The sequence below is a fragment of the Sinohyriopsis cumingii genome, chromosome 5 (genome assembly GCF_028554795.1).
Source record: "Sinohyriopsis cumingii isolate HCF-2022 chromosome 5, ASM2855479v2, whole genome shotgun sequence".
NCBI lineage: Eukaryota > Metazoa > Mollusca > Bivalvia > Unionida > Unionidae > Sinohyriopsis > Sinohyriopsis cumingii.
In genome coordinates this window covers 109,662,311-109,688,943 of record NC_142965.1, presented here as the reverse complement: position 1 = coordinate 109,688,943, position 26,633 = coordinate 109,662,311, and the positions used below count along the sequence as shown (strand labels likewise).

The following is a 26,633-nucleotide window of genomic DNA, read 5'->3' as shown; positions in this document are numbered from 1 at the left end:
CAATGGAGTTAAATGGTTGTTACAATATTATTCATCAAATAAAAACAACATTCAACATTATGCCATTTTTTTCAGTTCGCACATTACTCATGGCATTCTTGTGGATTTTAACATAAAATGTGGATTTTAACATATAAAATGTGGATTTTAACATATAAAAATGTGGATTTAAACATATAAAATGTGGATTTTAACATATAAAACAAGAATAAAACACCATATATCAAGTGTATGATACTGTCTACATGGTGATTACAAATATTTTGTTTAACATAATTTTTCATTGGATGAATTACTTTTCATAAAAGTTAATTTCACCCTACAGAAAAATATTCATTCCATTAATAACTAAATTTCGAAATTATAACTTTTATAAAGTTACACATATTTAAAAGCTCATTATCATTAGAATTAAACATATCGTAAAGAGGCAATATATTTCACTTTTTTATATATGTATTCCTTAGGTAGAGTATTTGTTCAGTTTTGAAATAATGATAATTGATTAATGGAAATCATAACCTGAATTATTTTAATTGCAAAATGTAAATAATCTTTATATCTTTCTTAGAATATGTGGCTATTTGTTTCGATTGGCAAACGGTCGTATGATGTTCTATATTTAAAATAAAAACTGCAAACGTTTTCGGTAAAGAAACTAAATAATCTTAAAACTGGAGGTTGTTTTAAAAAGCGCATAGAATTTTCCCTTGCAAGAAAAACTTTGGCTTGTGTTCCATATCGTAAGATACATGTTTGTTAGGCTGTGTACTGCTTCATACTGTTGACGAGCCATTGTTTATTAGAGTGTGCGTGTTATGAATTTGTAACGCATCTTTAATAATTTTAGCTATATCGTTACGATGTCTGCAGTGTGGCAGTTTATAGTGATGTCTAGCACTGGTGCATCATGCCGCAGACATGTAACAACATGTCCAACCCAGTTTCATTATACCGATGTCAGAACGACCAGATCTAACACTTACCTCTTAATGCTTATTTGAAAACAAAATTGCAAATACCAAATGTATCCAAATACACATTGTTCGAAAATGGATCTTACGTAATCAACAATCAATAAGTATTAAGATATGCTTTGATATCGTTCAATGTTAGATTACATGCGACTTTCACGTATTTGTCACATTTCCCCTCAATTAATCTACTGCAATTTTTTTTATGGGATTCGATTTCACAAGTGCAAGTGGTGGTCTTCCAGATTCTTCAAAAAAGCAAGTAGAAAGTGGTACTTTTACTTTTTATATCCATCTTAAAGAATCCGTATGAATTATCTCAATTATTTCGCAATAGTTTATATTATAATAGAACCATTTTAATTTTGATAATATTATTATTTCTATTACATTTTGTTTTCAAGACACAATATTTTGTTAAATAATTGTAAGGGTAGCGATTCAGTGGCGTGCTAAAGGTAAATGGCGCCAGGGCGAGTATGATGGCCCACGCCAACGATTTTCCTGCAATTTAATATTTATCAGCTGTTTTGGGGCCCCAAGACATCAGGCGCTTGGGACAATCGCATCTATCCCGGTTAGTGCGTTACTGAAAAACGCGTACGTCCAATCTGTACATTAAAATATTTTAATCGTATTGTTAAGACCCTCTTGCTGTTGCCGTTTTTTTGTTGTTGTAGGGTTTAACGCTATTTTTCAGTACAAGATAGGCTATACATGGCTGGCAGTATAAATGGTGGAGGAAGAATCCGGGAAAACCCCAGAAAGAACCAGCGACCCACGATAAGTTACTGGCAAGCTCTCTCACATACCCACATTGGCGGAACCCGAGGCTCGAACCCACGCAGAGAGATGTGAGATGGCAATGATCCACAACGAAGGCTCTCTTGTATATCTCTTGTTTAACCTTATGCATATATTATTTATAAACTTTTGTCACAACTAATCATGTCTATGTATGGTGTTTTAGAATAATTATTTACTTTAATCATGCCAACATTTTTTAACGGACTCCTTAAAATTATATAGGTCTGAATGGTTTCTGATCTTGGACAAATGAAGAGAAACTTCATCGCCCGATACCGGAGCTTTAATTTTGAGAACATTAAGGTATCAACCAATACTGATTGCGATAACCAAGATAAAAATAAATCTGATGCAAAATAAAATCTGAGAGACTGGAAACCACAAAAAAAAGAAAAAAGTGCCAATGAGTTTCATTAATCACGAGGGAATACTTTCAATGTTGAGGTATCGACCGTGAAATTGATGTATTAATTCAAAATCGTTTTGTGCACAGTGCACAAATCTTGTTTTGTGCACAGTTGAGACCTTTCGCAAAGTAGAAATTATGTGCCCCATATTTACTTGGCAAATGGTGCAAATTAAATAAACAAGAAAATTTTCCAGGTAACTTACATGCATGTATGGTGTACGACTGACGAAGTCATAGCATACCCTATATACTAACGGTTAAATAAGAGTCCAACTTCTAGCAACACAGACTCTGATCAACTGGTGCATTATACGACGGCAGATTAGGATCTATATTGTTTGTTCTAGTGAACAGTCCTAACAAAATGCAAAGACCCAGGTTTGCCGGCGCAGTATGCTACCACGGATCTGGGTATATGCAGTTTGCAGCTGTATCACATTTATCAGTGAATATACAAGGTACGTCTCTATCCTTACATCCTCTCGCAGGAAAATTCATTTAAAAAGCACGCTTTTCAAGTTGAAACATTTATTAGCCGACGATTCTTCTGAATATAATGTATTTCAATATATATTCAGATTTATGTAAACAGACTCTTTAATGTTGGTTTAAACGTTTACTTTTATTTCCAGTCGTTCAAAATATTGAGGGTAAAAAAAAGAAAGCATTGGAAGCAACTGGCTGGTGTCTTTCAACAATTTGCTTTTTCCTCAAGCCATTCTTATATCTCGTGCTTTTGATGGGCCTCAATTTATCACATGGTAATCCGCTTACTTTTTGTGCCAGCTGACGGAGATTCAGAGAAGTAAATGATATTTGGCGATGAGTAAGACCTTAGGTTTTGCCATTTCCCTCTCATTATCCTATACTAAGATGCTTTTGACATTCTTCTAATTCCGAAAATAACCGAGTCTATTCTACAACTGATAGGTTACGGGGAAATTCCCCTATCAATTTGCCGCAAACTGACTTGATCGGTGGGTTGATCTTTTAAATATAGGAAAGATATAATGCAGATATTAAGGTAGAGCTTGGTTTTTCGGCAGATCCTTTAAAAAAAAAAAGAAATTAACGTCACACACACACACACACCAATCACGTGTCCTATAACAGACAATGAAACAGGCAGAGATTTATAATAGAGTGCAATAAAACAAATCTAAACAATTTCCCAGTTATGTTTTTACATATACTTTTTTGTGAGCTCGTTTGGGCTAATTACTATCAATATTAATTCTTAGACCGAAGCAATTATACTAACAGGACTAACATCAGCATTAAGCCCAGCTTCAATACGATAGGTACTTTGAACCAGTATCTGTCCTCGCTCTCCATATCAACTGACCAAATACTGGTTTCTATTTTCTATTTGTAATGGGAGTCTGACGGTTATACTTTGTTTTTCTAAACGTTAGGTCCAGTCTGCAGTCTGAGCTTGTGACCGACTCTTTATTAGCATGGTATGTATGTACATGGTCTTAGACGAAAGAATACAGGTTGAGAACAAGACCCCCAAATCCTATATAACCGTAACATTTCTTCGCACAGTAGGAAGGGTACAGAAGGGTAAAAGTCAATCCCAGTATGTTTTATCTAGATACAAAATATAATGATATGACGTACTAATATATATATATATATATAGTGGATAGTATGCTGACTCTACAGAAACGCATTTTTATAAATATTAGTATGATTTTTTTCTCATTAGAAGACAGCTTGGTATCCAATTTGCCAATAATACAAATTTAAACTAAACCAAAGTTGTGATGAGGAAAATCATGGTGACTGTTTCTTGTTACGTTACAACTATACTAGAATTCTATCGTGTAAATAAAGTCGCAGTTTTAAGCGACCATCACGACTGCTGTGCGCGTTTATTAACCGCAGCGAAATTTAATCACTTTAAATGACAGTTTACAAAGTTGTGCTTGCCAGACCGAAATAACAGGTAAACATAGCCGTCCGCCAAACTGGTCGATTTTGCAAGTCATGATACTTAGAGTTAATGTTTGTTTTTATACGGTAAAGCACAAGGAACGGTTTGAAAAGACGTAGGGTACTATAAATCCGGGTTAATGTTCATTTCCCACGCCCTATCCTGTTTTATTTACTGATACGAGTTGGCCAGATAAGCTATGGCAAATAACTGCGTTTTCATCAACAATACACAGAGTATATATATATATATATATATATATATATATATATATATATATATATATATATATATATATATATATATATATATATATATATGGTTCATTTGTACTTTTGTACAAAACAAATAGGTTTATTGTGTCGTCTAAAAATGTGATGACTTCAACAATGACTTCGACAATATCATACCACTATTTAACATAATAAATAAATAAGTTTCATTTTGTCGTTATATATAGACGTAGTGGTGTACACATCATCGCTTATTGAAAGATTTCCCAAGTTCTGTCATAGGAATTACCACTCACGTTTGGTTGTTTTATTAAAGGCAAATGGGACACGGGCTGTATTTTTATGATCGATGCTCAGACCTGCCGTGACCTTAAATGAAAATATCATTAATAACTCGTGCTAATAATTTTGTTAGACTACAGCTAATGAATTATTAATGATAACAGGTTTAAAAATAGGAGGTGACATTTTAACAGGACCTCGTCACAAAGATTACCTGGAACTTGTTTTTGTAAATTCTGCTGCCGAGCACGTCTCCGCAACTTATCGGCCTGAAAAATAGCCAAATAAGTTTGTTAAAAAATACGTTGATATTTCATAAATTCGAAGTGTTTTTACATTATTCTATGGAAGCAACGTTTCGCTTACTTTAAGAGTTAAAAAGAACCCCACAAAAATGAACACACCCCTCAAAAAAAAAAAATATCCGAAATTTCTTCCTTCTTGGAGGCCTGAACTGGGTAAGCTGAAAACAAGTCATTAGTGAACAGTAAACCAAAGAGATTGTCTTCTCAGTCACACGGCAGATATACCTGGTATTAGTGGTGTTACAAAATCTTCCAGATGATGAGTTAAATTTTAATGAATATACAGACACTCGTAAATATTTTGTTGCAATCGCTGGGTGTACTTCTCGTGCTGGGATAAGGAAACATTCAAAATAAAAAATAAAAATAAAGGTTGCTAGAATCATTACAGCTCATAAGATACGTAAACCGACATAGACTATAAATCAAAATATAAACTTCACTATACGCAAGAACAAGACCTATGAAAAATATCTCCCAAACTTTATACGATGTCAATTAACCTTAAAAGTCATTTCCAAACTAAAGACATAGTGGATATGGGTAGCCTCTACAACAAAGCAGATTCCATACATGATCTTTATTAAAAGATAATATTTTCAGACGAAGCTTTAAAATTTGTGGTCCGCCGAGTCAAATGGATTTCCAACATATTTAAAGTATACTTCTGTATTATTCTACCAAGGCGATGCGTATCTCAACTGTTATTAATTACAAATGGAAGTGTTTCAGAATTTATAAAACGAAAAAAAGAGATTTTTTCCCCACTAAAACCAACATATATAAAATAAGAATTTTAATTCGTTTCACGGCGTTAAGTATATAAAAAGCAACAAAACAATGCACAACTGTGGAAAGAAATTCTAATCCCAGTTACAACAATGCACACTGTGTAAGCCAGTCCGTAAATATTGGTTTAAACGGCACGTTTAATACAGTGGAATGGCCAATAAGTGTGCCTATGAACCTGATTACATAAGTCTATTTACAAAGTTTACCCCAAATCGAATCAGAAATACCGTCTCTAGAATGGTTGCAAGTTCAGCCTATCAGATGAAATAGCATCTCACTATTCTGAGTGTATGTTGCTTCTTATCAAACTCGTCCGAAAACTTGAAAGAATATAAGCGCACTTTCCAAACCTGATCAAAATCGGATTCCAAATATGGTTTCCTAGAAGGCGAACAAGCCCAGTCAATCAGAAGCGAGATCACCCCATTATTGTGCGTTTATCTTGCACATTATTGACCTGTTCGAGATGTTTAAGATTTCAGGACTGAACAAAATGGGATTAGAAATACAGCCTCTATGGTGGTAACGAGCTCAGACTGATGTACGATCACCTTACTAATATGCTATTATAAAACTGGTTCATGTTCTTCATGATACAATCATACGAATAGTTCGATCAAAATCATATCAAAACTATGGCCTCCAGAAAGACAACAAGGTCAGTCAATCAGATGATTTAAGATATCCTCACTGCGATACCTAGATTTCGCTCAGCGATCTCGTCGAGTTTAATGGTATAAGCCCAAATCCCAAATGTATACGAAACCATACTAGGAATATGGACTACAGAATGACAACAAGCAATTGCTGACGTACGGACGATGTACGACACAAGACATACGACCAACGCAGGGTCATAGCATCAGGGTCATAGCATAAGGTCACTTGACCATGTGAGCTAAAAACTGAAAATAAAATATAATATAGAACCTCTCTGTATGCACATTACCAGTGTAAATAAATGTCCTTAATAATTAGTTCTACAGCTGTTTTTTGTTGTTTTTTTGTGTGCATTCAACTACATTATTTGCATCCAATACTGCATACTAGTATAACATAAATACAATATTAGCGAAGTAGTCAGCAGAGAGAGAGAGAGAGAGAGAGAGAGAGAGAGACTTGCAGCTCAAGCGAGTTAAGGTAATAATGTTTGAAAGGACTATTACTTACTACAGTATAAACGGTATTTGCGCCAACAGTAAAAAAAAATCATACATCTGATGAAAGTTCTGTAAATGTGTCATTTCCATTTTTACCAACGATAATCCTAAAACTTTATTTTTGAGTGTTCCACTGATATTTTGTTTTGCTATTTCAGTGCTTCATTGGCATAGAAACAAGATATATGTCAAAGAAATATGAATAATCTGAAACAAAGAACAAACAATATTCATGTTACTCTTACGTTCTGGAAACGTTTAAGGATGAAGCATACACACACAAAAGCATACATTACACTAGTGCTGATTTTATCGCAGACGGATAGGGATTAGCAAGACGAGAAATTGAATCGGATAAAGAAAAGCATTTCTGCACATTTCCACATTTTAGCATGCCATGATAAAGGTGAAAACCAAATGCCGATCGTCTACGTTGCATAGATACTTGGAAATACATTCAGGGATTTCCAATAAGCGTGATATCGTGATGCTATATAGCTTGGCTTACTGACTGGGAAAACATGACCTAATTATATAAATGTAGAACTGACCTTTTCGTCGGCAATTTTTCGAATCGAGGGTCGTTTGATCTCATAGTATATGCACTATGTTTATTGCATACATAAAGCCGCATTTTGATGCTCAACTTTCAGAGCACTCAAACGTGTACAACCTACAGGTTCTGCGCAGCCAATGAAACTGGGCCAATGTGTCAGGGTTGATTAATAATGCAACCGAAGCTGCTCCTCCCTAATGCCGAGTGTTCCTCTCCTACTTATAATGTGCAATCGTCTTCAATTTTCCTGGATCAGTTTATATTGGAGAATATTAATTTCTATGGTTTCAGAAACCTTCTGATGCAAAGACCTATTCCGTGAATTCTTCGACATACAAAAAACACATCAAGCAAACGAAAATTTGCATCAACAATGATCTGATTTCGTTGTCAGTGAACGAAGATTCGTGTAGTCACGCGTAATGTTTACCTTTCGCCGAACTCCCTAGTTTACTAAATTACATAGCCAATGAAATTGAGCTAATGTATCATTTTTATGAACGATTACCCAGGTGTTGCTTACTAATGTATCATTTTTATGAACGATTACACAGGTGCTGCTCACTAATGTACCATTTTTATCAACGATTACCCAGGTGCTGCTCACTAATGCAGCAGGCTCAACCTTTAGCGACAATATGCAGCCTCCCTCCATCCTCCACGACGCTGTTTCCACGCGATAATCTGAACTTCTCATACCAATTTTAAAACAAACTTCAGATGAAAAGGTGTATTTTAAACCCAGGGTTAAAGCAACAGTAAGCCTATATGATGGGACCGATATAAAAGGTCAACAGTTTAAATTCGGTGTAGCTAAGTTTAAATCCAGGCCTACGGATGAAAGACCACAATATGGGTACCTAAAATGCGTTTCGTGCTGACGTGCAGGTACACAAACATATTATAAGTAAAAATTTCGTCACCCAAATGATTATTAATAGCCACACCCATGACCATCCAACTTCAGACACACACGCATCAAACCTATTATCATGTAACTCTGCCCTACGTGAAGTAATGAAATGTGAACCAGTGGCGAATTTTGTCGGGGAAGAAACGTTTTCTCCAAGACCTTAGACGCCTTCTTCCAGAGTAATATCGCTCAACATGCTAACCCACGTTCTATCCCTGCTTATGAACACTGCATGCCAGTTTCACGTCAATGCCTTAAATCAGTGTTTCCCAAAGTGGGCGGTGGAATTACCGAAGGGGGTGGAGGGCTAATGCTGAATAATGATTTTTATGCCGTAAGGTAGGGGGCGATAAGATTAGCCAAGAGGCGGTGGTCCGAAAAAGTTTGGGAACCACTGCACTAAATGAAATGAAGAATGTTAACTCTTTGTGATAGGCGTGCGTTTCTATATTCATGGGCATAGGCAACAGAAATCGCATCAGTCCAACTTACTCGAAATATAGGTTACCATGGCGCAGTTGTCTGAATCTTGTCCTGCAGGTGATACCGTAATATTTGGACCTTTCCTGATTTACTCTCCATTTTTTTAATTAGCATAGAACTGCAGCAGTAAAGTAAAATACGCGAACGTATAACGTTGACTGGTCCACAGAAAATCAAAGGAATGTAAGACTTAATAATTTACAAAGTATCTCCTGCTGACTCTCGTTGCATACTTGAATCTTAATGTACAGCATCGGCGTTTTATGTGATATCATGTAAAGTACGGCTGCCAATGACCAATTCAGCCTAGGTTTAAAAAAAAAACGAATGTTTTTATTTCCAATTCATTCTGAGGTCGAAATTTTAGAATTATGGAATGTACATCATTTGATGACATCATCATCAAGCTATGCGTGTACCTGTGTACCTCAGAGCCGCATAACATCACCTCTTTTTAACATCAAAATTAAGAAGACTGTGAAATATCTTAATCCTGGAAATGACTGCTCATTATTACTTCCGCAGCTCTTTGATCTGCGTTAGATCAAAGTATATGCACACGACTTGAAACCAATTACACGTATGCTTTAATTGAGTCCAGAATGGTCAATGAAAACTGGTTTACTTTTCTAACTCCTAACACTTTCAGCAAACAAAAATCTCGATTACACACTGCATTTTCGATGACCCAAAGCAATACAGGATTAATCCGAAATTTTACCTGAAGATATTACAACCATACTCAGCTATGTGAACTAATCCTTTTTGGACAACTTTCTGAACCCTATTCGGTACACAGCCTCCTAAAATCTTAAATTTCACAAATCAATAATTTCCACAATATTACAGAAACGTAATGTGCTTACGCAATCTGTACCATAGCATTTTCTAATGTTGGCTACCTAGTTACGTTAGTATCAGGGTAATGAAATGGGAGAAATATTATACAAATCGGTGTGTTCTATCCCGTCTGACACCACATGTGGAACGAACAATTTACGAACTTCGAAACATCAAGACCATCTCTGGATAGTGGCAACCGTCGTGTTTAATCCATGGCAGATACAAGGTGGTATTTTGCCTATCGTGCATGGAACACATACGTAACTGGTGCTTTGCCCCTGATGGATAAACCTCGACTCGAGTGCATACTTGGTTAGTGCCCAAAGGACACTGAAATCATTGCTGTCGAGTGTGTCAACTTTCACCGTCGGGAATTGATCATTTATGAGTTCAAGCATGAAACCTTACGATGACGTACCAACAGATGAAATCTTTGTGTTTGAAGGAAAAGGAAAACGTTTTTTAACAAGTTTTGAACGCGGTATCTTACTGTATATTTTGACCGCAATATTTTATTTTATTTACTTTCGGAGCATCTTTACCTTATATGTCGTCTTGTACGACTCCATGTTTAGGTTTATTCTGGAAGGTAGTTTTGGACAACGCTTAGCGTTACATATTTAGAACTTTCCTTTAAAGGTAATATGCAGAAGTTATTGTGCTGACGTGCCGCTAAATCCTATTTTAAAAAATCATCTGCCAGTCTAATGGGTGCCATTAAATGGCCTAGCACGATATCAAGCCAAAATTACTTCATACTTAATTTACTGAACGTAGGTAATGTAGTGACAGGGCCATATCACTCGTCCCCTTGAAAGACAACCCCCAATGATATAAATCACGGATAGTGTAGCTAAAATTAAAACTGGAACAATAACCTTACCAATGATGATAATGAAGATTGCCTCACTATTCGCTGCCGGTCTAGGGTACTGAAACATCTATTTACAGATAGGCATTTTTTAATCCCAGATTTCGAATATGGTACGAAAGAAAAACCCAATTTGTGAGGATCTGAAACTATACAAAACATCGATAGTTTGACAAGGAAGAAAAAACGTGGTACTTCTATCTGATTCTTTTACTCAAAAATATGAGTTTAAGTTGTCCATCAATCACCATGGGTAGGTTGTTCGTGACAATATTGTAGTTCTGGATGAAATTACAGCCATTAAACTGAAATAAACGGAAATCACTCATCACGAACTTTCTTTCTGGAAGATGTAATGATCAGGTAATATCGGCAGAGTCCTCTGATTAGGCTATATTTTGGTACCTGAGGAACGGGTGTGACCAATAATCAAAAGCTTAGTTTTGTTACCATAATTTGCGTGTAAATCTATCGCAACAATACATTACTACACACAACATTTATCTTGGAATGTCTGGCCTACTTGGGAATCCCATTATCAGACCGTTGTGCTTAGGAGTGTCAGGCAAGAAAATGCGTCAGAACCGTGCTTAACAAACGTCATTAAGAGTTTCAGGCATAAGAACCTTTCATACTTTAAGTTCCAACTTTTGACGAATTGCAAGAAATAAAAAACCCAACGAAAGGTTAACATATACTTTCTATAAGTGTTCGAATAATACAATTTCGTACATGAAAGCAGTTTTGGCAATCATACGGTCTAAGTAAAGCGTGTACGGCAGTTATTTGCACATAAGACCTGGGTTTACGCGAGTCCACGATCTAAAAACATTGCTAGAAAAACTATGACCAATCTCTTAACAAACCGTCGACACAGGAAATATTGATATCTGAAACCGGATGAGCTCACAAAATTGTTCGCAGCAGACGATCATGCAGTGACGCTTAGATCAGGTCGGAGAGTTTACAGCTGTTAAAATCAGTTTCGTCGTCATTATATGATGAAAAACATTTTATGGCCCAGTTCGTTACCTATCATTACAGCAATGTGTTTGGTGAACATCACGGCAGCATGTTGCTTATCCTTGTTATCTTGTAAATCATTACGTAATCGCCAGGTGGCGTCAAACCACCAAGAAGCCAAGATAATGTACAACAAATATACGCACCTACAATATGTAAGAAATTCAACCTATCCACTGTTGGTGGATATTCTAATAAAACGCTTCGATAAAAACTCGACAGATACTATTTCAGGTAATGAGTCACAGCGAAAACCGCATTTCTTTTAAGAGGAGTGCGTGACAAATCTTTTAAAATTGGTGTGCCTGCAGGGTCATGATGCATTTGCTACAATTTTAAGATTTATTTAGATGGCTGTTATGAATTTAAAATAACCACAACAACAATTGATGACGTCTTGAACCTTGTTGTTTCGATACCAGTACATCAATGGCACCATCAATGGTACACTGCGTGACTTCAACAAGTTTTCTTTTTGTAGGCACAGCAGTCCACGAATTCCATCACCACTATTCATGTACTTTCATGAATGTGTTCAGTGACTTGTTAATTAGTTAATTGTACAATCTATTTGCTCTTGTTAATTGCTATGAATTCTGTTAGCAAAGAATGCTGGCATCTGTATTAGATAAAATAATGGATTATTTCAATTAAAATGTATATGACTAGTTTAGTTTATATCGGTAACTAGAAGAACCAGGAAGATGTAAACATTGTGTGTTGATATTATTGGCATTTTAACTAAAAAGCAATACATCACGGCCATCAACCGTGAAATAAAACTTGAAAAGGAAAACAGTTTAATTTCCTTGATGCCAACTAAATCAGAATTCAATTTCATTAAATGATCCTTTATAACCATTTATTAAAATTTCAACGAGACTGAATAATTCCATGAAATTATTTAAATCATCTTAGACGAGAACAACTTTGTTAGGCTGTGTTCCTTCTTGTATCATCCTGTATATTAATTTATCATTGACTGAAGTCGGTTACTGACATAAGTTTATTATTCAGTTTTTCTGGCGGATGTGTGTTTGTGGCTAGTTTCTATTATTTACGAAGAAAATTACTACCTGGTTTTTTTTTCTGGCACCTGCACTAAAATATATAATAAACAAGAATTGAACCCGTCACACACCATGTAAATCGAACAGAGTAGCCTACGTATATAAAATAGCCCACTGCCCGTGGGTGTGAAATCACCCGATTTCCCTCCGCTTTAAACGACGAATAATAGCTTTTTGTTGTTGAGTTTAATTATAGTGGCGTGCGCACAATTGTGCATGTGCCACTTTTTTCTGACTGCACCGCAGTCTGCTAGTTGTTCCTGGGGAAAGGGATGATGCCACCTCCCCCAGGCTTTTATGGATTCAAGGAACCCTGATAGTTTGGACTCAATCTGTGGGTCCATAAATGTCCCTACAGTTGAATGGTTGGCTGTCATTAGTGGGAAGGAGAGCTCGGGAACGGTCCTGTTTGCTTTACATCGCTAGTTTCTTGTTGCATTTGCCTGGTGTTTCTTGCGATTTTTTTTTTCTTTCCGATTTTTTTTCTTTTTTCTTTTTTTTTCTTCTTCAAAATGTTCTAAAAGGAGGTGGGGATGTTCTATGCTGTTTATAGAGGTTCTTAGTAGAAATCATGTATGAAGAGAGATTTTCAAGGTTATTATGGTATTACTAGTCGAGGTGTTTAGGGTGCGCTTCCTACGTTATGTTATTTATAAGTTTTTAGATATTACGTCTTTAAGTTATTTATTAATTAATGTTTTCAGAGATTGAATGTTATTTATACTTTATTTAGCAAGAGACCGGAGTCCTAGCCGATTACACGGTTCGTTAAGGACATCTAGGACCAGAATCCTAGCTGATTACTCGGTTCGTTAAGGACATCTAGGACGTCCGATTTTGCGGTTTCCTTAGCTTTTTATAGGTGCTTCGTAAGTGAATTATTTATTAATACTTTTATAAAATTGAATGATATGTTATGGGTTTTTATGTGGTGGGTTCTAAATTTATCTAGCTAGTTACTGGATCTTTTGGTTTTGTGGGGATATTAATTATATTTTGTTCATAAGTCCTGCTGAGTCTATGAATTGATTGATATTTTTATATGCTGATTGTTTATTTTTATTAAAGTCCATAAGTAACTCTGGGTATGTGTGTGGTGATACAATCTCTTTTTGGTTTTTGATAAATATTTTCCTAGCGGGTTGATATTTTGGGCATATATTGAATACGTGGTGTAGATCTTCGGTGGTGTGGCAGTTAAAGCAGTTAATGGTTGCTGGTTTGGGTCCTATAAACCTTCCAAAACTGCTTGCTAGTTTAGTTTTTCCAGTTATTATCCTGTTTATGGTTTTCTGTTCTAAATAGGTACCCTTAGGTAGCTGTATGTTCCTATCTACGTTTTATTGGGTTTCATGGTGCTTTTTACCTTTTGTGGAGGAGTTCCAAAAATATTGCCATGTTTGGTCTATATATGTTTGTGCGAAGCTTATTGCTTCTGTAGAGCTATAGTTAAGGTTGATAGAGTTTTGATCTCCCAGTTTGGTTTTTGCAACTTTGTCTGCTGTTTCGTTGCCAGAGATTCCAATGTGCGACGGTATCCACATGAGCTCGACTAATTGATGTGCTGTGGTGATATCGTCGATTAATTGGCATGCTCTGTCGAGGAATTGTTCCCTAGAGTGTGTATTGCGATTTTGGATCGATTTGATAACGCTTAGGGAATCGCTTATAATGACTGCTTTAGGTATTTGGTTGTCTTTGATCCATTGTAGTGATTCAAGTATAGCCCAGAATTCAGTGGTGTAAATGGAGCAATAGTCAGGTAATCTGGATCCCGTTTGTATATTGAATTCAGGGATGACTATTGCTGCTGCTGTTCTTGGTGGGTTGTTTGTTTTTGATCCATCGGTATATATTTTAACATAGTCCGAGTATTTTTGGTTGATTTCGTTTACCAGTACAGGTTTTAGTAAGTTTTCTTGTCCTTCTTTATTGCCTAATTTGGTAGCTTCAATGTTAATCCTTGGTGGTTTTTGTAACCATGGTGATTTGTTCTGGTCTGTATTGTTTGTTACCTGTTTTTTTAGTAGAGGTATCTTTTCTCTTAGTTCAAGGATTACTTTGCCACTTGGTGTGATGGGTATGATTTTGGGTTTAAAGACAACTTTACACTTATTTATAGCTATTTTGGTGGGATGGTTGTCTGGGTCGGTATCTAATCGAATGGAGTATCGGAGGAGCAGTTCTTGCCGAAGTAATTTTAAGGGTAGTTCTCCTGTTAGTGTTTGTAGCTCTTCTAATGATGTTGAGGGGAGTGTTCCTGTGCATAATAGTAAGGCTTTTCTCTGGATAGTGTCAAGTTTTTGTAGTACAGGTTGCTTAGCCGAGTTATATGCTTGGCAACCGTAATCCAGTTTTGATCTAGTTAGGCTTTTATATATCGTGAGAAGGGTTTCCTGGTTGGATCCCCAGTCAGCCCCTGTGATGTTCCTGAGTAAATTGAGATCTTTGTTACAATTCTGGGTGAGTTGTTCAATGTGCTGTTTCCATGTGAGGTGGTTGTCAAAGAACATTCCTAGGAATTTTACTACTGTTAAGTAATTGATTAATTGATTTTGTATATAGAAGTTTGGATAGACTAGGTTGTTATTTCGTTTTGGGGTGAATATGATTGCCACAGTTTTTTTCATGAGATATTCTGAAACCCCATTTGTCCGCCCATCTCCCTATGTTGTCTAGGCTCTGCTGGATTTCTTTAACTACTGTGTTACTGGCAGGATTTCCATTCCTCCATATGCCACTATCATCTGAAAATTGTGACAAGTTTATTTTTGTGGAGGCTGCATTGAGCTCAAGGTCGTTTACCATTAGGTTAAATAGTAAGGGACTTATTACACTGCCTTGCGGTGTTCCATTTTCAAGTGAAAATTCTTCCGAATGGGTGTTGCCTATTCTTGTGGTAATTTTCCGGCCTGTGAGGAAATCGCCAATCCAGCTGAACAAGCGTCCAGTTATTCCAAATTGGTTTAGTTTGGCCATTAGTCCATTGGTCCATACTAGGTCGAACGCTTTTTCTAGGTCTAAAAAAACCGATATGACGTTGCGATCGGTTTTCCTATGTGCATTAAAAGCGAGTTTGATGTCTGTTTCCAATCTGAGAAGTTGGTCAGTGGTGGACCGTTTGTTTCGAAAGCCACATTGATTTATGGAGAGTAGGTTATTGGTTTCTAGGTGGTGTTTTAACCTATTTGCGATTATTGTCTCCATTATTTTGCAAATATTGTTTGTAAGGGAGATGGGTCGGTACGAATTTATGTTGTTGGGATCTTTACCTAGCTTGGGGATTGGTATTACTATGGCCTGTTTCCATTTGGTGGGTACTTGGCCTTTATCCCATATCCTATTAAAGAGTTTGATTATGGCTAATAGCTGCTGAGCATATGCAGTACTGCTCTAGTGAGCTGAGGAGTTTCGCTCATGGTGGAAGCAAAATTAAACACGCCACACAAAAAAAGTTTTGTAGATAGGTACAAGTTATTCTATGTGGTAGCCTGCGTTCTCTACTAATCTATTTGTATTTTTTTAAAAAAATAATGTACAAATTGTATTCGAATTTAATGAGTTTGACTTGTTGTGCGTATTACATACAATACATTAAAATTCTCCTTTCTTTTCTTAAAGTACTAACTATTCGAATCTCAGCATGTTGTTAACATGGCCGTCGCTTCACTTTTGTTTCGTCGAGGAATGTGTGAACTGCCCCATCGGTTACTCGGTTACTTCTTGCTGGCCACACTAACACGCGCATGTCTTCCCTATATAAACTGACGCAATTATAGGAACATCTGCGAACTGAAAATGAAACCGTAATCTTGAAATTATGGGTTAAGCAAATTAAGAACATATGTCTTGAACAGCTTCCAAAAGTGCAAAGAAATCGAGATATATAGCATGATAAGCAAATTTAACGTTGCTAATCTAACAGCAGTGACAACGTGGCACTTTATAAAATTTTGCCTCCAGTGAATCTAATTTAAGCAAGCAGTGTACCTACCCCGATAGAATTTTAAGTTACTTTTACCCAATTTCACGCAGCAAGACAGATGATTCGCACAAATACCGACCGAAGAGAACCTTAACTGGGCGTTGTGGCTAACCATAACCAGCAAGGCACCGAAAGCAATGTAATGTTAGTGTACCGCCAGGGACAAACAGCAAAAATACGTGCATACTGAATGTGCATATTAAAGAACTAAAGCATCTTCATTACACGTTACACTATGTTTTAACATGGCATATGCTGAAGATAAAATACTTTCTAAATAGGGGTCACATATTTTCAAAATGGAATGTTATGTGGAACCATATGCACAGCTGAAGATTTGAGTTCAGCGTCATGTACTCAACGTCAAAGAGACCATCAAGACATTAGCAGCTAACAAGCTAAATGCTGAAGAAATACGAAACAAATGCATATGGCAACAATCCCGCAGGACGCTCGATGGAAATAAAATAATTCCTGTAACATTTAAACTAGAGATGGAAGCCATCATACATATGGGCACTTTTACTCTCCTCCCACGCCACAAACACACCCATGACCTTTACCCTCATTTGCGCTTCAGAGACCCCCACATTTTTAAATGACCCCCGGTTTTGATACCAAAGTCTTTTTGTTTGTTCTCAATCTGACTCCCAGTTTTGACACCAAGGAGATTTTTTATTCCCAGTCTTGCACCCCCTGGGGATACACTGCCCATGACCCACCCATCCACCGCATTCAGAATTCACAAGTCACCAATTCGTTAGTCTGAAACGTGCCAAATACAATGCCCTCTCAATCAATGAAGATGGATATCGATTAGAAATTGTCAATAAAAATAAAATAAAAAAACAACAACAAAAAAAAAAATGAACGGGTGAACTTTGACCTCATACTCTCCTTTCCTGGAGGCTGCATCCAGATTAACAACCGCACAGCAAATATCATTCCTTCAAACAGCACAATTTAAGTTACAAGTACAACAGTGACAGACTGATGAACGAACGTACCGACTAACAGATGGACATAGCTATTTACAACATCCCCGCAAATGTGCGGATATAATAAGTATCACACAGGGGCCATGCAAGGAACCATTATGATTTCCTTTGGAACGTTTAAGCAGACTTTACCATATTTACATCGAGCTTTGTCATGCCAACGGCAAAAATAACACCTGAATATTATTCAATGTACCTTCTGACGTATGCTAGACGCTTTTGGTCGTGGACATGCACTCTTTTCTCTCAGAGTTTTGACTTCTACGTGTCTTTGAGATCGATTCGTATTCTGTGGATGAAAGTATTTCGTCTTTATTGGACAATATCCCTTTGTTATATTGTAAATTGGCCATGTATTTCGAATCGAAGGCCACCAATCAAAGATACTAATGTATAACGTAAACCATAGTATGTTATCGTACAAACAAATGTACAGATTATTTAATCTTCGTCTCGTTTTAATTGCCTTGTTTATCAGAGTTATTAAAAGTCTTTATTATCCACAACATGACAAGTGTAATGATTCACAGACGAGGGAAATGAATATGCAATACAGAACTGTGCTATGAAAATCATCCTATACTCGTGCACTATATTCGTGACTGATCATGCAGATCTCAAATGGAATACCGTATATACTCGCTATATGTACGATCCAACTGCAATCAACATAGACCCTGATCTGCAACCGTATGATGCACTGACAGAGCAGAGTCTATATTGTTATGCAAGTTCAGTCATATCACACTGCAGAGAACCAGATGTACCCATGCATAATACGCGGCTGATTTGGGTCAATGCTCTTTGCAGGTGGATCCTATCTATATGCGAATATGGACGGCAGGTTGTCCTCACGTGAAGTCATAGGCATTCATGTTTTCCTCCCCTGAAATCATAATCAGCCATCTTTTGGGTCATCCTTTAATATGAAACATATGCTACACACTGGTATAAGGATGATTGCTTGTGAAATGTCTGTTTATATTTTTGTTTAAAAAAAAATTCAAATCTAAAAACGTTTGCATTCTTAAGTGTTAAAATCTCCAGAACACTGAAAAGAAAATACAGACTCATATGCATAATTCAGTGCTACACGTGTCCAAACATCTAGCCCAGGGCAACGATCATTACAATGATAAGTATTTGGATAATACTTAAATGGGTCAATACATCTTTAGATCGTTTATCCCTCTTATCAGGTGCATGGAAAAACGTGCCGTTTTGCAAGTGAATGTTTTCACCATGACAACTTATTAAATTCTGACACCGAAAGCCGGCGAGGTATATATACGGCAGGCAATAAATTAGTAATGATTTCACATGTTTCATATTTGTTCTGGCTGTAATGATTTCACATGATGTTTCATATTGTTTCTGGCTGTTTATCATTTTCTTTCACGGTACCTTGAATCGATTAAAATTGTTTGAACATTTTTATTTTGTATAAATTAATAGGAGAAGTAATAGAGTCATTGTATGTCCAATAACTTTCTAGGTTTGTACTGCTACGACACACCGTGGAAGCACGTGACGCAATATGGAAGAGGCAATAAAGTAATGATCATAATCAATTCCAAATTCGCTATAATAATTTGATATTACAACAAAAAACTAAGAATTTGATATTTTGCAGAAATAATAATATATCTCAAAAATAGTTTATTATTTCTAGATACAAATATGTGACTAGATTATGTTTCTCTGAATCCCGGTTTTAAACTGGAGCCGGAAGCCAACACACATATCTGCACTTAGAAATTGTGCTCCTCACTACTTCCCCTTACCAAACCCAGGACCATATTCAGGATCCTTTAATACCATAGATCCATCCTTGCTAAACATCCAACTAAATATGATCCTCTTTGGTGCTGGGACCTGTGGTAGCTCAGGTTGTAGAGCGTCGCGTGTTAGAAACCTCCTCAAAACAGCCCCAATCCCCTACCTCTGTGTCATTGGGAAATGTACTTCCGGCCATATTGCCAATAAGGTGTAAAAAGTGCCGTGAAAAACCAAGCAGAAATCTAAAACACCGTTCAAGATCAGACTCCAAGAACAAGTTCATAATAAGCGCGACCTTTGACCCAATCCCCACTCACTCATCCTGAAAATCCGCATCAGAGATCAGAAGCCACGTTTATCAACTACCTGTCCTCATGAAACCTCATATTAGATATGATCACATTACCTCACTGAAACCTCATACCAAATATGATCACCCTGCCTCAATAAAACTTCGTACCAAATATAATCACCCTGCCTCAATGAAACCTCATACCAAATATGATCACCCTGCCTCAATCAGACAAGAACTCGAATTATATGAAAGATTCCCGTGTGTGTGTATATATATATATATATATATATATATATATATATATATATATATATATATATATATATATATATATATATATATATATGAAAATGTGGCCTTTGAGCCCCCAGCCTCCCTGGGTTGGTTGAATCAAGGAAATGAAACCTTTATTATTATTTACTCGTCCTCTTTCTGAAGCATTATACCAAAAATAGGATCATCCTCTTTTAAGAAATAACTGCTCCGGTGGAATAGTGGTTTGAGCGTCCGCCTCGGATGCAGGAAGTTGTGGGTTCGATCCCCGGCTGAGTCTTACCAAAGACTTCAAAAAAGGTACTAACAGCTACTTCGCTTGGCGCTCAGCATTAAGAGGTTAGTGTTAGGACTGGTCGGTCAGGTGTCAGGATAATGATGCTACATGTATGCGGCATGATGCCCCAGTGCTAGGCATCACTATAAACTGCCACAATGCAGGCATGGTAGTGATATGACAGAAAAATTATTAAAGCTACGTTAAAAATCCGAATCACACACACCCCCCTCTTTTAATTGGTGTAGATGGTGTTCAGGGTTACATGGAAGGTTGATACTATATTATGTAAGGAAATGAAGCATTTGACTTCACAGCCCCCACCCTTCTATGGTAAGAAGGCCGCAGCAAACATCCAAGACTTTCCTCGTCAACCAAACCTCCTCCAGAAATATCATACAAGATATGATCATACTTCTTGAATAAATGTAGATGGTGTTCATGTTAAATTCTATATGTCCTACTACACTCTGACCTCTAGCCCCTAACCACATCAGCCCCTGATGGCCGTAACAAGTATTCGAAACCTTCGTTATAGTCGTCCTGAACACGTTGTAATAAATATGATCATCCGTTCTCAATCGGTACAAAGTTCTGGTTATGTGGAAGACTCCGTATTACCCACGACAACGCGACCCGGCTGCCGATTCAGCTTCCTCCAGCCTGGAATTTAAAATCCGTAACATGCGTCGTTTTCGATCGATCCTCCGAACAAATCACCACCTATGATCACCGTCGCTTACTTAGAGTAAGAGTGAAAATCACAAGTAAAGATGGACGAATATAAACCTATAAACCATACAACAGCAACTGTGGAGATATAATAAATATTTTCTTTTATAATGTCATTTAAGGTTGATCCAAAAGATGGCGAACAGCTCTTTTCAGTGGAGGTAAATTTCAGTGGCAATGAAACCTATATCTAAAACTCGGTTGTTCCTATCAGACATACGAACTTGAATTATTACCAGACTAACGTGTTCGTATTCAACTTTTTCCTAAATGCATTTTATTTCATCCTTTTCATTACAATGCTTCATATCACAAACGAAAAGCCAAAGAAACCATTACTATTTAAAACCTGACACCGTATGTCCATGGTTTTCTCTTTGCATTTTATTTCATCACGATCGTAACATCCCCAGAACTAAATTTACACACACACGCACACACTAATATATATATATATATATATATATATATATATATATATATATATATATATATACACACACACACACACACACACACACACACACACACCAACACACGTACTGTACTTACATGCATAGCTTTGCTGATTTCGAGAATAAAGAAGTGCAGATAGAAAGTGGGACAAGTAAGATATAATAGAAAAGAATGTAAAACTATGGCCGTACCTTTGGTTTCTTTTTCAACAGCCCTTTTGAAGAAGACGACCGTAACAATGAACCTTCATCTCGTCGAGTTCCTACAGAAATCTCATATTCACGAGAACTTCTGATCGGCACGTTTTTGAGCATGTGCTGATAGCTCGGTTGTTCAACAGCATTATGTTTATCATTCACGGAATAATTATCTTTCTTAAACTCATAAATAGACGAATCCAATGAATCTTTATCACTCTGTATATCCTTATCTGCTGGACCTTTCTCGTCCGAATGTTTGTGCAAAAGCATTTTCTTCTTGATCACAGGTGTTCTAGTAAACTCCTTTCCGTCCCTTGCGCCAGAAGATAAGTTTGAGCTACTCCCTTTTGAAAATTCATTTTCTGAGGAAAATGGATGAGAGACTTTGAGCGATTCTTTTGGGCTCCCGTGATAAGTAAAGGAGGTCCATACATTTCTTGTGATTTTAGACTGGTCCTCTAGGACGTGTTGTGTAAACATCGCATTGCTCACCTCTGATCGCTTAATGATTGCAGGTCCATTCACTTTTGAATCTGCGTTCTCCTTCTCTTGATGTTCGACCACTTTCCCGTGAACTATAGGAGCTACATTTGCCACGGGAATATTTTTTGTAACTGAATTCTGTCTGGAGAGAAATGCTTTAGATGGGAAAGTTCCCGAAGAAAAACCAGTAGTTTTGTCTTTTACATCAAGGTCGGGTTGTGGATCAGTCTCTTGCCCTGTAAGAAACGTCTCAGTGACAATGTTTGTATCTTTTTCAGGCTTTTCTGCAAACGCTCCTACTCCTCTAACAGCATCTGTAATGAGTTTTGAAAAATGTTTACCAAGACTATCCAGAATACAAGTCTGAGATGAACTTGTCGGAGGTTCTAATGTTGGTGGTTCTCGAATAGCTGGAGATACCGTTGAAGGAGTGGCTTGGTTTTCTTGGGGGCTCAAAATTGGCATTTTAGGTGATCCTGGACAACTGAGATAGTCTGTTTCCGTATCCTTTCCACCAGCTGGAATCTGTCTTTCCATTCGTTTCAAAATATCCACTGAAGATGGAGGGGGAGGGGGAGGTATAGTAGGTCTTCTGTCTAGATTTGTTTCTACCATTTCCTTGAGATCCTCATCCTGTTTGACGGCGTTTAGAATCTTATGCTTTTTGGAATAATGTTTCGGATTAAGTATACTGCCTCCAGGTTTGTTCATACTGCATTCGGTAACCAATGAGCTCGCGCTAGCTGATGATGGAATTGCTATAGATAACAGCGTTGAAAAATTCGTCATTACTGTACCTTCCGATTTTAGCTTCTCGTCATCCTTCTTATCGTTTGCTAAAATCGCATCTGTTCCCTTTTTAATGCATACAGATCTATTTTCACTCTTTCCGGACACATCTGTTTTCGATTCAGAACTTTTAATTGCTTCCAAGATTGAAACAGACCTTTTTGATTCTTTTCTCTCACTTTCGTCCAGTTCTTGGAAAGCTCTCGTAATATACGAGTCCAAAGTTTCCATTTTGTTCTTCTGCTCTGGTTTAATTGCCCCACTTGTTCCTTTCGTAATAGACCTTTCTGAGGCACCTGAAGTGGTACAAAACTTGGGCCCAAGAGGGATCGTTGAAAATGTTTGAAGAATGGATTTTGCAATCGCGTCTCTGTCCACTTTCAAATCAGTCCTTGTGTTTTCCATGGGTCTGTTTGATGACGGTTTATCTCTTGGTTTATTCGGTATTAATTTTGGAACTTGAGGTACCGATGAGCTATCGCTTAGTGTTCTGTTCATCCTTGTATTATCCTTTGGAGCCGGCATAGTCGATATGGCAGAGTGTCTGATGGAACCATTCGAAGGCAATGGAGATTTAGGTGCCCCTACAAGCGGTGATAGCTGCCTTGTAGCATCGTGTCTTGATCCGTTTTGAGGAGTAAAGCTCCCTATGAAATTCATTTGACGGCCCAACTGGCTTTGCGGAATCTGCCGGCCATTGCCAGATACGCTGTGTGCATCAACAAAACGGCCACCAAGACCTGAGAGATTACGTGGGTCAACGTTCGTTTCTGATCGAATTTTGTGTTCTTCTGAATACTGGGATATAGTGGATACGGATTCCTTCCTAAGCATCCCATTTGTGCTATCTGGACTACATCGATGTGTGGCACCTGAAAATATATTCTGTGTGGCGCCATAGTCTGATTCGTATCTAACTACGTGTGTGTCCTTAACTTGTCTCGGTCTAACATGCTTTTGCGCATTTTGTTCAATATACATGCGATCGTTTACATCATCGCTGAAAGGATTTATAGCGTAGAGTTGATTGCTGGGAAAAGACTTTTGCTTTGGAGCATAAGACGATTCGTTCACTGACAAACACGGCAACGTTTGTTGAGAAGCCATATTCCTCTGTCCCTCAGTATGAAGACTTGAACTTGCTGATATCTGCTGAGAAATAACAGACCTTTGGTCTGATCTTACCGAATGTGATGAAGAAAGTTCACTTTGTTTAGTTATATATGGATGGCTTTCGTGAGAAATGACTTGTTTTTCCATGGCATGAATTGGATTCCTCTCTGAGCGAATATTCGAGTTTGATGAATTCAAATGTTCAGGTCTGTAGTTACTTATTCTTTGTCTATTTTCTAAATACTGAGATCTCGAGGTTGGATTATATGTCCTCATCATCTGGGAGGTCTGGTTTACAGTTTGAGATGGATATCGAACATCTTGTTTCATGTGTGTAGTCCCCTGTTGTTGCACTGTCATTGGATCCACAGCTGTATTCTTGTCTTTCACTTGTTTTAAAGACATTAAATTTGGACAGGGTTGTCGTGGTATGAGCTCTGGATTCAAGACCCGCTTGTACCCAGTCGCTCCAGGACTATGCCCTTCACACATCCGTTCACAGCGAGGCCCATGTCCTCCAATTTGGGACTGAATTCTGGGCCCATTTCCAGCTGCGGCGGTGGTTAGTTCTTTTGAATCTAAAGGACTAGCAGTATTTGTTATAAGTGATTGGGATGGTGGTAGACTTCTATATACGCTGGAATTACTACCATGCCTGCCAGCACTCGAATTAGGCACTTTATCCCAACCAGCAATGGACTGTGGTTGTTGTCGCACTAGTTCCTTACCATTGTGCTGCTGAGTAACTGGATATGTACATACCCTCTTAACTGGTGGAGGCATGCCATGCATAGGCTGCATGAAAAGTTGATGAAAACGTGGATCTCCATACTCATCCGTGGAATCAGCACAACGTTTTCTGGTTTTCAACGACAAATCCAATGGACTATCCGTCTCCCGTTTTTGCACGTCGGATCCAAGTCCTGATAAATCCAGCGGAGGTGTACATGATGCCTTCCCACCTCCGCCATTTTGAAAAATAGATGGCACCTGACATAACTGGTCCTCTTCTGTGAGTGAATGTCTTAGAACAGAAATTGGTTGGCCCTCTTCTGTCAGCGAATGTCTTAGAACGGTATTTTGTTCCATTGAATGTTTTCTGTTAGACCTATCTTCGCACTGTAACTGTGGCCAGGTGCTGCCACCAATTCTTGCAATTCCATGTTCACTTTTTAATCGGTTGTACATCTGCAAATAGGAAGTAAATATGTAAAACTGTTTTTTTCCGCATTTGTTTGCCATACAATTATATTTCAGAACATTGTATGAAGTAAACTGTCTAAGAAAAATGTTAATATATGGAGGATCCAGGAAGATCTGTAAATACAAAATACGAAGTGCTGCAGCATGAAGAAGATAAATATTGTGGCATTTATATTCATTTGTGCATACTCACTACCGATTCCTTCATAACAGCATAAAGTTGTACAATGAGGAAAAGAACTTCAAAGTAACAAACAAAAGTTAAATAATATTGGATTTAAGAAACTTCAACCATACAATTATCTAAATATAAACAACCATTACAATTTAGATGAAAAGGGAAGAAAAGGGACGATATTTGAAAATATTACCTAGTTTTAAAAAAATCTCCTTATATAGATACCACTCTTAACTCTTTCCCCAAGTACATTCGTTCTTGAAAGAGACAAATTAAGTGACCAGATTTCATCAGTAAATCGCGGACTACAATACAGTATCGACAATATTCGCAATAGACAGACATGTCAGAGATGGATACCTGAATCGACTCATGAACTGAGAGATAAACTGACAGATCGATATGAGTTTAAAGAAACTGGTCAGGACACCCAAAGTCAGCAATTTGCTTTGAAACTTCAAAGTCCAATTTAAGACGATCAAGATGTCTGAACATGCGACTGTGTCACTTACGCTGGACAAATATTGACACGAGACCATTATTCCATCGAAGCATACTCTACAATACATGACCTTCTTTAATATTCCCTGTGCAAGTTTGTAAGAGAGAGAACTATAGTCGGTAAATCATTAAAATCAACATTGCACAACTCCTGAAGATTAAGCTCAAACAGTAATATTATCCAACAAATAACATAAAAGAAATTTATATATAGACCCGTATATTACCTGAAATGCTGTTTTAGTATCATCTACTCCAGTGGTTCCCAAATAGGCGGTACCGCCTCCTTGGGAGAGGTGGGATTACCGATGGGGCGCTAATGCTGAATAATGCCTTGTACGGGGTAAAGTAGGTGGGCGCTGAGGATAACCAAGGAGGCGGTGACCCGAAAACGTTTGGGAACCACTGGTCTACTCCATCCATTTCTTTAGTCACAAACCTTTAAAACCAGTGTAAAACCTGAATCACAACAAGACGCACCTTATGCGCGCATTACATTAATACTTGGTCACACGATATATGTTCTACACTACGATATGTACTTCCCTAAATTCCCACCTTGCTACAGAAAGGACGCTCTTACATAGTCTTACAATCTCCTTTATATTCGTGAAAAATAGAAACGCGAGTACACTTGCATAGCAAACTGTAAACTGAGACATGTAGTGGACTGATCAGTAAGTCACAATAGATTTACAAATCCAAGCAGCA

At 37.4% G+C, this 26,633-nt stretch overlaps 1 protein-coding gene across 5 annotated transcripts in view; it reads right to left on the bottom strand.

Annotated features, from left to right (window-relative positions):
- The window catches only part of LOC149799971 (uncharacterized), a 71,531-nt gene that overhangs the window by 22,981 nt on the left and 21,917 nt on the right, over positions 1-26,633 (bottom strand). For 4 of the 5 annotated variants that reach the window (XM_089959494.1, XM_089959497.1, XM_089959493.1 and 1 more), the window contains exons 2-4: positions 21,647-25,228; positions 17,840-17,932; positions 4,859-4,913 (exon numbers count right to left, since the gene is read on the bottom strand). In XM_089959494.1, coding sequence (XP_089815620.1) covers positions 4,859-4,913; positions 17,840-17,932; positions 21,647-25,228 — 3,730 coding nt within the window. The remainder of the gene's footprint in view (positions 1-4,858; positions 4,914-17,839; positions 17,933-21,646; positions 25,229-26,633) is intronic. The other variant, XM_089959496.1, reaches the window with a different exon arrangement.